The 16,595-nt window shown below is 40.0% G+C and overlaps 1 protein-coding gene across 3 annotated transcripts; it reads right to left on the bottom strand.

Moving 5' to 3' along the window:
- Positions 1-8,253: 8,253 nt before the first annotated feature.
- On the bottom strand, positions 8,254-16,081 carry gpr61l (G protein-coupled receptor 61-like). 3 transcript variants are annotated; one of them, XM_010868209.3, is made up of 3 exons: positions 15,946-16,081; positions 15,729-15,855; positions 8,254-9,964 (listed from the first exon to the last, which is right to left on the bottom strand). In XM_010868209.3, the coding sequence occupies exon 3, from the start codon at positions 9,862-9,864 to the stop codon at positions 8,572-8,574; it is 1,293 nt and encodes a 430-aa protein (XP_010866511.1). In that variant the 5' UTR covers positions 9,865-9,964; positions 15,729-15,855; positions 15,946-16,081; the 3' UTR covers positions 8,254-8,571. The 3 variants fall into 3 exon arrangements, with proteins under 3 accessions (XP_010866511.1, XP_012993736.1, XP_010866513.1); XM_013138282.3 differs by having other exon boundaries at positions 15,729-16,081; XM_010868211.3 differs by lacking the exon at positions 15,729-15,855 and having other exon boundaries at positions 15,901-16,081.
- Between the last annotated feature and the right edge of the window lie 514 nt (positions 16,082-16,595).

The raw sequence follows: 16,595 nt of genomic DNA, 5'->3' as shown, positions 1-16,595 counted from the left end.
TGCTCATAACTCAAGTTATGTGAAAATGTAATATGTAATCTGCAAGTTTTTTGGTCTATTGTCTCGACAATATATAGAGTTGCAAAATTACCACATTTATAAAGAAAAAAAACACTATAGTTTCAGGTTAACTTGCCTCAAGTGTAAACTGGTAACTTTACAGTGACTGGCTACCAACTGCCGGCTAGCAACCACTAGCAACGCAGAGTAGCATAATGTTAGCATTTAGCCTAGCTTCTTAGCCTTTGCTAACTTGGTAATGTCGTGCTAGGTGGCCGTTGTTTCAGCACCCAGGCACCGCAGCTGCACCCACGCCCCACCTCTTTGTCCATTTTTGGCACCGGCCATCTCTGCCAAAAATTTGCTTAAAAACCAGTATTCAGACACCTATGGGAGATGTCACGGTTACTACGTCCATATGATTTTACAGTCTGTGGTATAGACCGAAATATTTGCCCCGTCATAATCCACATAAAACCTAGCGGCACAATGCTATACTAGCTAGTTTCTGGTTTGTTTCACATTTTCCACATTTATTTTTCCAATAAGGGATTTTAGAAACACTTCCAATAAGGTCTGTGTTTCGTGTAGACTCTCGCCACCCTGCAGTTTTGATAACTGTTTAAATCTCAGAACATGGTGACGAATGTCAACATATTTGCCTAAATTACCCCTACAAACGTGTACATGCTAATTAGCAACATAGCATACCTAATGTAAGACTACAATTCCCTAAAGTAAACTTCTTTACGTCATTTCTAACCTTAACTAACATTGACCAGCGTGATCATTCCGAAATACTTGTGCTGTTGTGTTGAAATTAAATATTACATATCTTCTGTTTTCGTTCTATGCTAGTTATTGACATTAGCAAGCTGGCAGTGCAGTAACAAATACATTTTGTTCTACTGATTTGTTTTTCAACGTTACTGTCAATTCTTGTCCAAATGTCATTTTTATGGATGAACAAAAGGGCAGAAGACCGCTACAAGTGTGCACATTAGCAGAGGTGCAGCAATCTTGAAGGTTAGAAGTTTATCCTGTGTTGGTGAGTGTAGCTTACAAGAAAAAAAAACTGAATTGATATATTATCAATAAACATTATCCAGGATACTACATTGGACACCATTATCATTTCTAATGCTGTCATTATTTACATTCTGAATATAATATTACCAGATCATATTAGAGGTTTGGGATATTGTGCTAAATTGCCAAACTCATAAATCTGGCCATGCAGCTACACTGGCTATATTTGAGGTGCACAACATCAGATGTGTATGTGTCAAAATAACTCCTTAGATGAACCTTGACTTCATCCAACAACATTTGATGTATATGTGTAAAAGGAACTCCTTAGATGAACCTTGACTTCAATCCACAACATTAGATGTATATGTGTCAAAGGAACTCCTTAGAAGAACCATGACTTCACCAAACAGATTACTTTATTCCCGACACACAACTCCAATACCATGACAAGTATTAGAAAAAGACATAGTATTACCAAGAGGCCCTTGTTGTAGTTGTTCGGATAACGCAGGAAGTAAACAAACAGACATGCACTGTGAATGGAAAAGGCCATCAACTTCTAACAATGTGCAGTCTGTGGAGATGGCTGATAACTATCACCCTCTGTCAAGAGAAACAACAGAGGAGGATCTTCAGTGGTTGATGAACTGTACTAGTAACGGTGGATCAGCGCACCAGCCCCTTAATGCACATCATGCTGAATGGGAGGTTGAGGGCCAGCAATTCAGGATTTGCAAATGACTTCACTGCTAAAAAGGGCTCACAAACGCTAGACGGGGTGTACATCTGTGAATTGGAGCACAGACAAATGGCTACTAGAAAGGATATGTGCAGCCAGGACTGAAATAAAAAAAGTTTAATATTACTACTATAGCATACGAAAATTGTAATTATAGCCTGGGAAAATACACCAACAAAATAAGAACAGTTTAGCAAGTAGTGCTCAACTAAAATAATTTACCTGTAATGTCTAGTGCCAGCTGTAGTGGTACGCACAATTTAATCGGTTTGCTTGTTAACTTTCTGGTTGTAAATTTCTTGACACGACAAGTTAACTGGCTCACACAGGAAATTTTGCATACAAGCATAGCTAGTGTACATAGGTTAGTGTACATAGGTTTTCCAAAATTGTAAACATGAACCCACACCAGCATGTTCATGTTTATTGCCTGTACATCATGAACAACTTTTTACAACAAATTATACAAAATGCTGTTTGCGGCTAACACATTTTACACATTGACACATGGCTCCAGCGATGCCTTTCCCTCGGCAAGGTAGAAAAACAATAAAAGATCAAACTTGTGCTCAGCCAATCAATTATTAAAATGAGAAACTACAAAGGCTGATTTGGAGAAAAAAAAGCTCAATAATCAAACCATATTCTTGCTGTTTTGTTACCACAGACTGCACTTGGTGATGACGTTGAACCTAATTGTAGTTCTTTGAGATTTCTGTCCTTTTTGGCTAAATTTAGACAAATATATTGATATAAGTCACCTTGTTTTATATATATTTACTCGGTTATCAATAACGGTGAGGTGGTGTTACCCTACACGAAACACAGACCATATTTGAACTGGATCTAAAAATCCACGATGGGAAAATGCTGGGAAAGTGGTAATAAGTAGGTAAACACTAATTAACTAAATGAAAATGTGAGTCAACTCTATTTCACAAACAAAAAGGCACGTGATCAGTGTTTACCCTTCATTATAACCCTGGCCGTTTTACCTAATTTGTTGTCTCTTGATCTAGAGGAAGTGTCAATTTCTGACACTTCCTCCTTTAATGCATCTTCACTATCTGTTTCCTGGCCTCAAAGATAGGATCTAGAGCCTCACGTGCAGTACATTGTTTGGTCATTGTGCTGCCAATGAATAAAAAAAAAAAGCTTTATATACCAGACCTGTGAAAAAAAGTTCTATATATTATTGAAACAATGTTTGATTGTTTGTGAGAATGCCAACAGGTGTGGTTTCCATGGGTGAAATATTCTAATGGGGAAATGTTCCTTTGGGGGTCGCCATGGAAGGCAGAGTAGTGAGGGGTGTGTGTGTGTGTGTGTGCTCAAACACATGCATATATTTGCAAGTGTGTTAGATTTGCATAATTGAATTTCTTGAATATGAATTGTTGTCTACGAATATGAATCGCTGTCTACGAATACAAATCTTTGTCCATGGATACAAATTGCTGGCCACGAATGCAGGTCACTGTCTACGGATACGAAGCAGGTTTTACGGGTTTGCCAATCTACTGTGGCGTAATATTTGTCCTTAATGTCAGCTGACTACAAGTGACCAAAGGGAACTTAGAGGGTACATGTTCAGCTAGTGATGGCCCAACGAGTCTTCATTTGTGTTATTTTAGCAACAGGATATTATGCTGGCAGCATAATCTAGTCTGTAAAAGCGAACACACGAGAACAAAATTAGAACAGACATTAAACATAAAATGTACCAACTAGATTGTTAACTATATTGCCTTATATATTTCAATAATGGCTTTTTTTTTTTTTAAGAAAATCTGAGTTAGCGCTGCTAGCATAATATCCTGCTGCTAGAAGAACGGTAATGAAGCCTCAAATGGCCATCCTGGGTTGCACATCAGTTTGATTCATGTAAGCGCTTTAGGTAATGTTGCTCTGTAAAGTGAACATCATTATTGTCGTATTATATGCATGTTAGCTATCTAGATTTGTGTCACATGTAAACCAAATGAACATGACGAGACTTTGTGTGGACACGAGACAGCAACATGTTTGATACAGTACCTAGCTACAGTCCTATTGTAGCTACTTGTGTGTTGAATTCGCAATTGTTTTTGCTCAGTAACAGTACAGTAACCTCATGTTTGCTAAGTTAGTCTCATACCCAACCGTTAGTAATAATACATGCTACCAGTAAGCATGTATTATTACATGCTTAGTTAATCAAGGTAAACATGTGCAACACTAGCTACCAATAAATAATGTATTAATCAAATTCAGCCGATACAGTGCACTTCAGCCTGAATGTCCCACCAACCGAAGAACGGACAACACGCACATATTGGTTGAGGCCAGAATCTAGTCAGGAGGAGCTGAGTCTATGTCAAGGGGGCCTCCATGTATACTTCCCACAGCTATGAATGCATGAAAGGTTCATGCAATTTTCTTGTACTGACCTATTTGTGATGATGCATAAAGATTCAGAATACAGAAAGGAGGGTAGCCAGCACATTACATTTTGAAAATCAGAACAACTGATGCATCACTAACATGGCTCGAGTATGGCTGCATTTTCAGCCCAGCTTCCCCCATGTAAAGGAACGGGGTCAAATACAGTGATACAAATCTCATTAGAGATGTTCGTTTTTCTTCCTCTACCTCTCTCTAATCTCTCTGATGTTGTCATCTATTATTACAAATCATAGGTGAGCTTATCTGTGCCTCTTTAATGTTTTTTGCAATTGCTAACATGCATTTCCTGTATACAAAATTCAACCCTGTTTCCAAAACAGTTGGGGCACTGTGTAAATGTACAGAAAAACAGAATGCAATGATATACAAAACCCTATATTACATTAGAAATCTGTACCAAGGCATCTTATCAAATGCTGAAACTGAAACTTTGAATTTGATGCCAGCAACACATTTCAAAGAATCTGGGACAGAGGAAACAAAATAAATTGTGTAATGCAAGAAACCTAAACCTAGTGGAATATCACACAACTAATTAGGTCAATTGTCAACATGACAGTAACATGATTAGGTACTAAAAGATCATTCCAGAGAGGATGGGCCTGTGAGAAGTGAGGATGGGGAGGGGTTCACCACTTTGTGAAAGACAGCGCAGGCAAATAGTGCAACAATTTAAAAATTACATACAATTCTCATCTACAGTACACAATATCATTAAAAGATACAGAGAATCTGGAGTAATCTCTGTTTGCAAGAGTCAACGGGGAAAAACCAATATTGGATGGCTGTGATCTTTGGGCCCTCAGGCACCACTGACTGACTGACTGACTGACTGACTGACACTGTACACCTTGTTAAATAGCGTAGTGGTTACAACTATAGGTCCGAGTTTTCATCTCCTTGAAGGCGAAGCATAGTACGCATTATGAAATATTCTGTACAGACGAAACGTCGCTGGCTAAAACCTCCAGTGACTACATTATTGCAAGACTGAAATAAGACAATTGCTCAATTCTTATGATTATTCCTAAGAAGATAGTAGATACTAATAAGCCTATTACTGGCTAATAAGCTGTTCAAATGACCAGTGCAAACAGCTAACAGTTTATAGATGCTATTTGTGGTGGAGGTAAACTTAGTAAAAAAGTTTGTCATTTTATCACAATGCTCAGTAGTGTGTAGGGACTAGTGAAATGCATAATGCCGTGGCGTTGTGGTTAAAGACAGTGCCTCTCACATGAAAGACTCAAGTTTGAATATATTGTGAACAACAACATTTATTTATTTTATTTCCACTATTCTCTTGTCGTTGCACTTGATGAAAAATCGTCTCCTTTATTGATAGTTATTGTATCAATGTCATTCACAAATGAATGAAAAAAGTATGTTGTTTTGCCATGAATGAAAAAAATACGTTCTAATGCCATGAAATGAAATAGCTTTGGCAGACTCGCTAGCAATTTCTCACTCCAGGACCTTAATGTGCTTCTTCTTGAGCCACTCCTTTGTGGCCTTGGCCGTTTGTTTTGGGTCATTGTCATGCTGGAATACCCAGCCAAGACCCATTTTCAATGCCTGGCTGAGGGAAGGAGGTTCTCACCCAAGATTAGACAGTACATGGCCTTATCCATCGTCCCTTTGATGCGGTGAGGTTGTCCAGTCCTTTAAGAAGAAAAACTCCCAAAAAGCATAATGTTTCCACCTCCATGTTTGACGGTGGGGATGGTGTTCTTGGGGTCATAGGCAGCATTCCGCCTCCTCCAAACATGGCGAGTTGAGTTGAATTCAAAGAGCTTGATTTTGGTCTCATCTGACCACAACACTTTCACCCAGTTCTCCTTTGGCCTAGCCAGTCTCCAGACCTTGATCCCATAGAACATCTGTGGAGGGAGCTGAAGGTTCAAGTTGCCAAACGTCAGCCTCGAATAATTAATGACTTGGAGAAGATCTGCAAAGAGGAGTGGGACAAAATCCCTCCTGAGATGTGTGCAAACCTGGTGGCCAACTACAAGAAACGTCTGACCTCTGTGATTGCCAACAAGGGTTTTGACACCAAATACTAAGTCATGTTTTGCAGAGGGGTCGAATACTTATTTCACTCATTAAAATGCCAATCAATTTATAACATTTGTTACATTTGTCATGCGTTTTCCGGATTCTTCTTGTTATTCTGTCTCTCACTGTTCAAATAAACCTATTAAAATGATTGACTGATCATTTATTTATCAGTGGGCAAACGTATATATTAAACAATTCCACACAAAATGCACGCAAAGGCATAAAATACAATACAATACTGAATGACCCATTCTACACTGGTGAGAGAAATTCAAACACTATTGTGAAAAGGTATGAATAAAACGACAACCATAATGGGTTCAGCAATTGACCCAATGAATGTTTCACATTGTTTGATAGATTGTATGCCAAAGCGTACAGAAAATGCACATATAACATAATTATTGTTTTGGTTTTTTTTTACACTGTAAAACAAGTATACAGGTATAGGTTATAGTCATGAAAACATGACTATAAATAAATATCCTGCATCTGACCATGGTTGGATATTTTCATCTATTGCTCAGGCTATATTTTCAGATGGTCTGCATTCCCTTGAGAAACACCATTGTCTTGAATGTCTAAACTTAAGTGGATTTCTCTAAATTGTGTTCACAGTGGTCCACAGAAATTACACATGATCTACTACCATCAACGGGTCTCTCAATTATACAAAAGAAGAAAATGTATATTTTACATAATAACAAATCTCAAATTCAGGTAATTATCCTGTACTGTCCTGCATAGGCTAATATGTATTGGGTCAGAAAACAGAAATGGTTGGTCAGAACAATAGTTGGTGGTTTGTTTAGTGTTAGAATTACGATGATTTGTGTTTGGTATATTGTGTTGCAGTGTTTTCTATCTGACAACATGATGACAAATGTGCTTGCGTGAATAGTTTTCCAAAAAAGAGTGAATTGAACAGGTGTTTATGTGAAAATATTTGAATAGTGTTGGTCTTCCTTCTGGAAGAAAGTAGAAGGGTTTTGTGTGTATTGTTTAATGACCCAGTTTTAGTGTGTTAGTGATTGTGAAAAACTGCAATTCATGTCAACATTGTTGTGTTCACTTATTTCCTACAAGGAGTCCCTGTTAAAAGGTCAAAGTTAATGATGGGATATATTGTGTTGAGAAATGGTGCATGATGGGGCGAAGAAGAGACAAAATGGAGAGTCAGGTCCACATGTACCTCTCGAATAGAATCACTTTTACTAATCTAACTAAGTGTACACCACACAACAAACATCTGGATTGCTTGTTGAGTAAATATGCTTGTTAGTGTTTACACCTAAACCAAAGAAGCACTCCTTCCTGTGTCTCTACATAAAACACATAGAATAGGATGAATCCTATGGATGTGATTGTGTTGTAAAAACATTACAGCACTAATGTAGTACTTACACCCATCTGCTGACACAAGAGTCTTGTGATAAGTCATTGTTAGACTCATTGTATGGCTCCATAGCACTCTCTGCTGGCCAATACAGCTTATACTTAAAGGGCCTGTAAAAGATGATAACCAGACATGCAAGCTGATAGGTTAAATGACACTACTAAACACCCATTGCACACTGCTTTGAAGAATTTAAAACACCATTTTTTTTACTAACGAATCCATAACCATACAGTGTTCCAAAATAATCAATTTACAATGGGTGATTAATATTATTCAGCAACATACCAGTAAACACACAGTTCAGTTGGAAGTGAATAAGGCATGATGTGGCAAATTACTTATTTGAATACTTATAGGCCAACTGAAGCTATGATTGACTATAGTGTGTTAAATTCAATAGAGAAACACTTCCACTACTAAAATGAAAAGAAAAATATATAATGTTACTATTGTACTGATACATATTTACATAATGTGTTAATTTGAGAACATTATATATATACAGAATATTCATACTATTATTTCATAATTCAAACATTTTAAAATAATGTTTAGGTTAACAGTATGCCTGTCAAGAAACAATATTAAAGAGTAAAAATTATATAATCTGTCACTATTAAATTAATATTTACTGTTAAAACAACAACTCTATGGTCTTATTTTAAAGACCGAACCTGAATACATCCATAAAAATAAATAACAAACACTTAATCAGAGGCATAAGAAGTAGATCTTATGAATAGGCCTCAAGTCTTTACTAACCATGTGACCTGACCAGAAAAAGTGCCCTAAAGGTTATAATTAGGCCCCAGAGTTTTCCTGGTCATCACAGGTGGAGAGGTCTGTTAATATTAATAGTCTATACTGAAGTGAATATGTCGTACACATTTATCTGACTTCAGCCATGTTCTTCTGGTATCTGTCCTGGGATCCTGTCCCCCTGGTCCAGGGTGTTCCTGCGGCTAGAGTTGGCACAGCTGGAGCGTGTGTTGGCTGAGCTGTTGGTTCTCTGAATGAACTGCAGGAAGTTCTCCTGCAGGGAGCCCTCATGGCTGGAGGCACCCAGCTCCACCGGCCTGGACGAGCAGCAGCGCCGGAACTTGATGAGCTCTTCCCTGATCTGCCTGTTGAGCAGGCCGTAGAAGAAAGGGTTGACAGCAAAGGAGGAGTAGGCCAGCCAGGTGACCGCCTCCTCTACGTCCCCGGGGCTCTGCAGAGACGAGCTGAAGGAAAGGTGAAGGTGGAAGGAGAAATAAGGCAGCCAGCAGAGCAGGAACTGACCGATAATGACAACCAGGGTGAGGGCGGCTTTACCCCCGCTGAAGGCCCTTTCTGGAGACAGTCTCTGGGGCAGGCTACGGCTGGTGATGATGGTGGTCTGGCTGTTGATGGAGTCAGAGCGGTTGGTGCGTTTGTCCTGGTCAGAAGAGGCCCAGGTGGTGGGCAGGGGTGCGAGCTGCAGGGCAGCCAAGCGCGCCACCTTGTATACCTTACAGTAGACGGTGAATATGACCAGGGCGGGTAACAGGAAACACACAGTGCTGAAGAGCACAGCAAACACCTTCCGGAGCCGACTGTGGCTCCAGTGGAGGGAGCAGTGGTTGGCAGCGATGGAGCTGTGTGCCCCGTAGGCAGGCCAGCCAAAAAGGGTGACCAGGGCCAGCAAGATGGACTTGACCCAAATGAAGAGCATGACACCAATGACTAGGTTGATGCTCATCCTCATCTCGTAGCGCATGGGGTGGACGATGTAGTAGTAGCGTTCCACGCTGATGGCGGTGATGGTGAGGATGGAGGCACAGATGAGGAACACATTGAGGAAGATGTAGACCTGGCACTCCAACACGGTGAACACCACAGTGCCAAAGAAGGGTGAGTTGGAGATGATCCCTAGTGGCATTAAGAGGATGGCACACAGCAGGTCCACGGCACACAAGTGGCAGACAAAGGCAAACCTCTTTAGGTGTGGGGCTCGGGCAATGGCCACCATGACTCCAGTGTTGGCCAATAGGGCGATGAGGTTTAGGGTCACCATTGAAAACAACCCAATCAGATCCTTGATCTGAGACTGGGAGCTGGTGACAACTCCTACCTCGGCAGGGACTGTGGGATTAAGTCCCCATAGGCTGGTTGTGAGGTTGGCCTCTATGCGATTGGTTAAAGAGGCTAGCATCGACCCGGTCTTCTCCATGGTTCAGAGAAAACTAGTCAGTCACTACTATAGCAGCAGGACTCATTGGAATGTTTACTTGCTTCTCTCTTCTGGTGCTTGTCGTCATGTTCAGTATGTCCTGTTACAGAGGTAAAAAGAAAATTAAATTTTTTTAATGAATTAGAAATGTCATTAATGTCAGCTTTACATAAAGTTTACAGAACGTTTACACCTACAGACATTTTGCTTTGCAGCCTCATGATCATGTTTGGTCATCTGTTTTGTATTAAATCGGTCTTCATCAATGTCATGTGAGAGAAACTGAATTGATTAACTTTCATTTAAGATGGCTTCAGAGCCTTCATTGTATTGAAATATGTTCTACATAAACATCAAAGACATTCTGTCTGAAGGGCTCTAAAGGGAAATTTGCCTTTAGAAGTTAAATCCCCATAACATTTACTCTTGCACAGAGCTTGTAGGGGTGACTTCTTAATCAAAATTGTGTGGAGATTCGAGTGGAATATACCATCCTTTATTTATATTTCCCTGTCTCACACAGAAGAAAATGAGAGGTCCAAAAACATTTAGGGCTTTATTTTAGCAAACCTAATGAAATAAAAATCTTGTTTTGAGGGTATCTTGAATATTTTAGCTATTCTCACAAGAGTAATTGGTGAATTAGCTGGCATTCCATTGAAAAAGGCTGAGTTTTGATATATTGTAGTGCATGAAAACTGCTAAAATGTAAGACACCGTATGTTTGCTTTAGAAAATGTCTACAATCCCAGTTCCCTTAAGAAAATGTGGCTACCACCAGATACACATGAAGTCACTAAACAAACACCCCTATCAAGCCCCACCTTTCAGGTTATCTAATTACGGTTCAGCCATTACCATTCTGATTCAGTTTCCTCTTCACCACGCGTGATGGTAAAGGGCCAACAGAACCTAGAGGTCCCATTCAGTCACTGGCCCAGAAACAAAGTCTAATACGCCACCACACTCCTAGTGGAGAGACTGTGTATCCAGTCTATGCTGTTGTAGGCAAAGGAGAATCTCTACAATGCAGTCGTATAGGCGCTGCTTAGAGAGCTGGCAAGGCAAAGCAGACAAAGAGCTGGTTACAGAACCGGTCCACATAGTGTGGATTTGTCTGGGGTAACTTGTGACCAAACGATAAGCTGCGGTTATGGAAGTTCTACAATTAAGATGGGAATAAACAATAAGACTCTCACAGCTCTGGTTGTAACGACATGTTGTTAAACCCTCCAGTAAGAGTCGTCATGGAACTGAACCCACAACTCTTGTGTTGCTGACCCAACCAGACAGGAGGGGTCGCTTGGAATCGCAGGTTAGTTTAACTACACTAGGCCAATATGTTCAACATTTCCACGGCACATGAACTCTGTGACGCTCCAGTACTGAGGGTTAGAGTCCATAACGTGCATAACCATGTTGACATGTTGACCCCTTTTGATCAAGAAGTCAGTAATTTGCTTAAATACAGTTGTGCTCATAAGTTTGCACATCCTTGCAGAAATTGTGACATTTTGGCAAAACATTATAATATTGAAGGATGGTGATCATATGAAGTCAATTGTTATCACATAGTTGTTTGGTTCCTTTTTAAATCATAATAACAGAAATCACCCAAATGGCCCTGATCAAAAGTTTACATACCCTTGAATGTTTGGACCTGTTACAGACACACAAGGTGACACACACAGGTGAAAATGGCAATTAAAGGTAATTTTCCCACACCTGTGGCTTTTTAAATTACAATTTGTGTCTGTGTATAAATAGTCAATGAGTTTGTTAGCTCTCATGTGGATGCACTGAGCAGGCTAGATACTGAGCCATGGGGAGCAGAAAAGAACTGACAAGAGACCTGCGCAACAAGCTCATTGAACTTTATAACGATGGAAAAGGATATAAAAATATTTCAAAGCCTTGCAAATGCCAGTCAGTACGGTTCAATCTCTTATTAAGAAGTGGAAAATTCAGGGATCTCTTGATACCAAACAAAGGTCAGGAAGACCATTACGGCGCCAATGTCACAAAAAAGCCTGGTTACTATATGCCCGACAACACCTTGACACGCATCACAGCTTCTGGCACACTGTCATTTGGAGTGATTTATGGTCACAACCAAAAGTGCTGTGTTTGAAGAGGGGTCAACAAGGCCTATAGTGAACAGAATACCATCCCCACTGTGAAGCATGGTGGTGGCTCAATGATGTTTTGGGGTTGTGTGAGCTCTAAAGGCACAGGGAATCTTGTGAAAGTTGATGGTAAGTTAAATGCAGCATGTTATCAGAAAATACTGGCAGACAATTTGCATTCTTCTGCATGAAAGCTGCGCATGGGACACTCTTGGACTTTCCATCACAACAATGACCCTAAGCACAGGGTCAAGTTGACCCTCCAGTGGTTACAGCAAAAAGAAAATTACGTTCTGGAGTGGCCATCACAGACTTCACAGACCTGACCTTATTATTATCAGGCCACTCTGGGGAGATCTCAAACGTGTGGTTCATGCTAGACGACCAAAGATTTAGCCTGACCTGAAGGCATTTTGCCAAGATGAATGGGCAGCTATAACACCTGCAAGAATTCGGGGCCTCATAGACTACTTTTACAAAAGACTGCACGCTGTCACTGATGCTAAAGGGGACAATACACAGTATTAAGAACTAAGGGCATGCAGACTTTTGAACAGGGTATTGTTTTATGATTGAGCCATTCTTTTTTTGACCTACAGTTGAATGTGAATCCCATAAGAAATAAAAGATGTGTTTTGCCCACTCACACATGTTTCTTTTTTACAAATGGAACATACAGTGGGGAGAACAAGTATTTGATACACTGCCGATTTTGCAGGTTTTCCCAGTTACAAAGCATGTAGAAGTCTGTCATTTTTATCATAGGTATTCTTCAACTATGAGTGACGGAATCTAAAACAAAAATCCAGAAAATCACATTGTATGATTTTTAAGTAATTCATTTGCATTTTATTGCATGACATAAGTATTTGATACATCAGAAAAGCAGAACTTAATATTTGGTACAGAAACCTTTGTTTGCAATTACAGATATCATACATTTCCTGTAGTTCTTGACCAGGTTTGCACACACTGCAGCAGGGATTTTAGCCCACTCCTCTATACAGACCTTCTCCAGATCCTTCAGGTTTCTGGTCTATCGCTGGGCAATACGGACTTTCAGCTCCCTCCAAAGATTTTCTTTTTTGTTCAGGTCTGGAGACTGGCTAGGTGCTTCTTACGGAGCCACTCCTTAGTTGCCCTGGCTGTGTGCTTTGGGTTGTTGTCATGCTGGAAACCCAGCCACGACCCATCTTCAATGCTCTTACTGAGGGAAGGAGGTTGTTGGCCAAGATCTCACGATACATGGCCCCATCCATCCTCCCCTCAATACGGTGCAGTCGTCCTGTCCCCTTTGCAGAAAAGCATCCCCAAAGAATGATGTTTCCACCTCCATGCTTCACGGTTGGGATGGTGTTCATGGGGTTGTACTCATCCATCTTCTTCCTCCAAACACGGCGAGTGGGGTTTAGACCAAAAAGCTTTATTTTTGTCTCATCAGACCACATGACCTTCTCCCATTCCTCCTTTGGATCATCCAGATGGATGATCCATCTGGATGCTGGCCCCTCCCAGCCTTGTGCAGGTTTACAATTTTATCCCTGATGTCCTTACACAGCTCTCTGGTCTTGGCCATTGTGGAGAGGTTGGAGTCTGTTCAATTGAATGTGTGGACAGGTGTGTTTTATACAGGTAACAAGTTCAAACAGGTGCAGTTAATACAGGTAATGAGTGGAGAACAGGAGGGCTTCTTAAAGAAAAACTAACAGGTCTGTGAGAGCTAGAATTCTTACTGGTTGGTTGGTGATCAAATACTTATGTCATGCAATAAAATGCAAATTGATTATTTAAAAATCATACAATGTGATCTTCTGGATTTTGTAAGTAGGAAAACCTGCATAATCGCCAGTGTATCAAATACTTCTCCCCGCTGTATATTGCCAATTCTCCAAGGGTATGCAAACATTTTAGCACAACTGTAGCTGGAGATGTTCAGCTGGGAGAGATGGTCGTCTTGTTCTGGGATGGTCGTGTTGAACGCAGAGCTAAAAGGGTGACTTTGCCTCGTTGGGATGTCAGAGTGATGAAGGATGTAATGGAGGTAAATTTTTTAAGACTCATCCACAGACCTGTATGGCTCTGTAGGCCAGTGGCAGTTATAAGTTATACGTTTGAGGCGCCATGATGGTTTTGAGGACAGGACCAGGTGTGCAAATGTTTAATGATGACCAGTAAGTTAATTAGCGGTCAGTAGTGATTCAGGCAGGACACCTCTTTTTGGGAAATGGAAAAATCATTAGGAATGAAACTCCCCCCCCACCCCAAAAACAAAATATTCTGATATTACTTGTTCTTAAATACATTGCCTGGAATAATAGCCTGTTCTTCAAACACATTTCCAGAGTAGGCTTTCTGAGTATCACAGCCCTTCTAAAATTACAAAAGAGCATTATGGCAATATAAAACTTTTTTTCTTTACTCATTCTGATGCGGTTGGAGTGCAGTGAAAAATTTATAAATGACTGGATTTGTTTAAATTGCTTACATTTTTTTTGACATATTCTACTTTTGCATACACAATAGATCACAATGAACTTAAGGTCATTTTTGCAATGATAATTGAAGTTCTTTCACATTTAATTTTAAAATGTAGCAATGCCCATTATTTTAGAGCACACTATTAAATGTAATGACATCAAGTTGATGTCTATCACACAGATCATTGAGCAGGAATAGTTCGAACAAGGGACTAAAATGTACACATTTTCATTGTTTTCTAAACAATCTATTATGTTCTGAAGATAAAAAGCAAATATGCTTGCTGCTCTAAGTGATCTGAGACAACAAACATATTTCTGGGTATGCTGACATGGAATTGCCTAACAGACTAAGTAGATAACTGGCAAATGGAGTGATTGTGGTGTTTTGACATATAGTGTATACACAGTCTTATGTAAGAATGTCCTCCCTAGCCAAACACTAGGCAAAAACAACCTTAACTCACAGAGAAAAGGAAAACAATTCTAGCCTGACATCTGACAACTAAAGCTCTTGTTTTTCACAGAAAGATGTGTTAACAGGAGAAAACCTGTAAAAGATCAAAATATTTTTTTTGCACTGAATGGTCAATGACCTTGTGTTCAATAGTGCTTACATAAGAACTCTTGTAGATTTTATGAGTAATGCTTTTCCATCAAACATCCCAGTCACTGCCCCCCCCACACCCCTAGATAAGTATCCAAATTAATTAAATCTACTTCTCTATATCGACTAAAGAGCTGTGAATTAAGCTAAAAGTGGATGTACAGTTAAACGTAAGTTGGAATGATAATAGATGGGCCCTATGGTGTCTAGTACTCCTCTAATTAATTTAGAGATTGTTAGAGGGCAAAATAAGGAGAAAATGCATTCTAGCATGGACTTCATGGACCCCTTCAACGTTGAAGGCATTTATCATGTTAATGTAGTCAACTGGCCGGGAATTCCAACTTAACTGGCTGATCACTCTCTACAAGCCAGTCAGTCGTGATCACACCTGGGACATGCGGAAGGATCAGCTAAATCATTGTATCAAAATGTATCATATTAACAAACAGAATGCCTCCATGGCTCTGCCCATGGCAGAACAGATAGTATAATGGCTGGATACACAGAATACCTTGTCCCCTCAAAAAACAGCTCCCAAATGCCAGATGTGATAAAACATTAAAGTAATTATTCAGCTAAAATTGCATTTTTCAACTAAAAGTTAACCATGAGGCCAAGTCAGAGCAGAATGACAAAAGTATCGTGACCTACCCATGATGAGTCTAATTCAAAGAGTACCAGATTAACTGATTCCCCCTTTCTGGATGCCCCAGGAGCTGTTTGTGAGACCCTTTTGGAGCAGATCCAGACCTGTGGACACGTTACCCAGGGTGTTTCCCTGGAAGAGCAGAAAAAGCTTCACACTTCTGAGGGTTTCACGTACAGGAAATCTGAGAGGGTTGTGCAGAGGTTTTGAAGTCAGGCCTACTGTACTGGTGTCTTCTTGGGAATAGCGTAGGTCCAGTCCAGACAAACAGTTGATAACTTTACTCCATTCAGGATGGTGTCTAATGGCCTGATAGATGTTAGGATGCTCCCTCCCTCCTCCGCTCTGTAGCTGTGTATGGCAGTGGCTGTCACACATTGTGCACTGTGTGATGATTCTTTCCCCCCCAGATACACACACGCCACTGTCCTCTCAAGAGTCAGGTCTTCCCTGGGTCTTAGAGCACACCAATGGAAGACTGACCTCAGCTCTATTTTAAACTGCAACTGCAAGTTTTATTCTTCACAACCAAATATCCCATAACTCAGGGCAACAGTTATGTAAAGCCTGTAGTGTTTCGCCACTTTACACAGCTGTAGTAATAAGGAGATACTTATTTTTTCCTCCATTATTAATGAGACTGTAAGCATGTTTTCTTCTTTTAGCTTTATACTCAAACTCCAGATGTTTCAGGTTTGTTTTAACCCTAAATTAGCATTCCTGAGTAGTCAATTAATCAGGAAACCTTTGATTATCTGGTTTGCCATTTCAGGGTTAAAAACTAAAAAAGAGAGGTTATGAAATTCAAATTGTTTTTCTGAAATGCAATAAATTAGTCCTAAGACAGATGAAAATCAGAAAGCTGTCTCCGA

This window comes from Esox lucius, chromosome 17, assembly GCF_011004845.1.
Source record: "Esox lucius isolate fEsoLuc1 chromosome 17, fEsoLuc1.pri, whole genome shotgun sequence".
NCBI classification, from domain to species: domain Eukaryota; kingdom Metazoa; phylum Chordata; class Actinopteri; order Esociformes; family Esocidae; genus Esox; species Esox lucius.
Note: the sequence above shows the minus strand (reverse complement) of the source record. Positions and strands in the feature narration are given on the sequence as shown.

What these genes read in the sequence shown, in the direction of transcription:
- gpr61l (XM_013138282.3), bottom strand. Translation starts at nt 9,864, where the DNA reads ATGGAGAAGACCGGGTCGATGCTAGCCTCTTTAACCAATCGCATAGAG.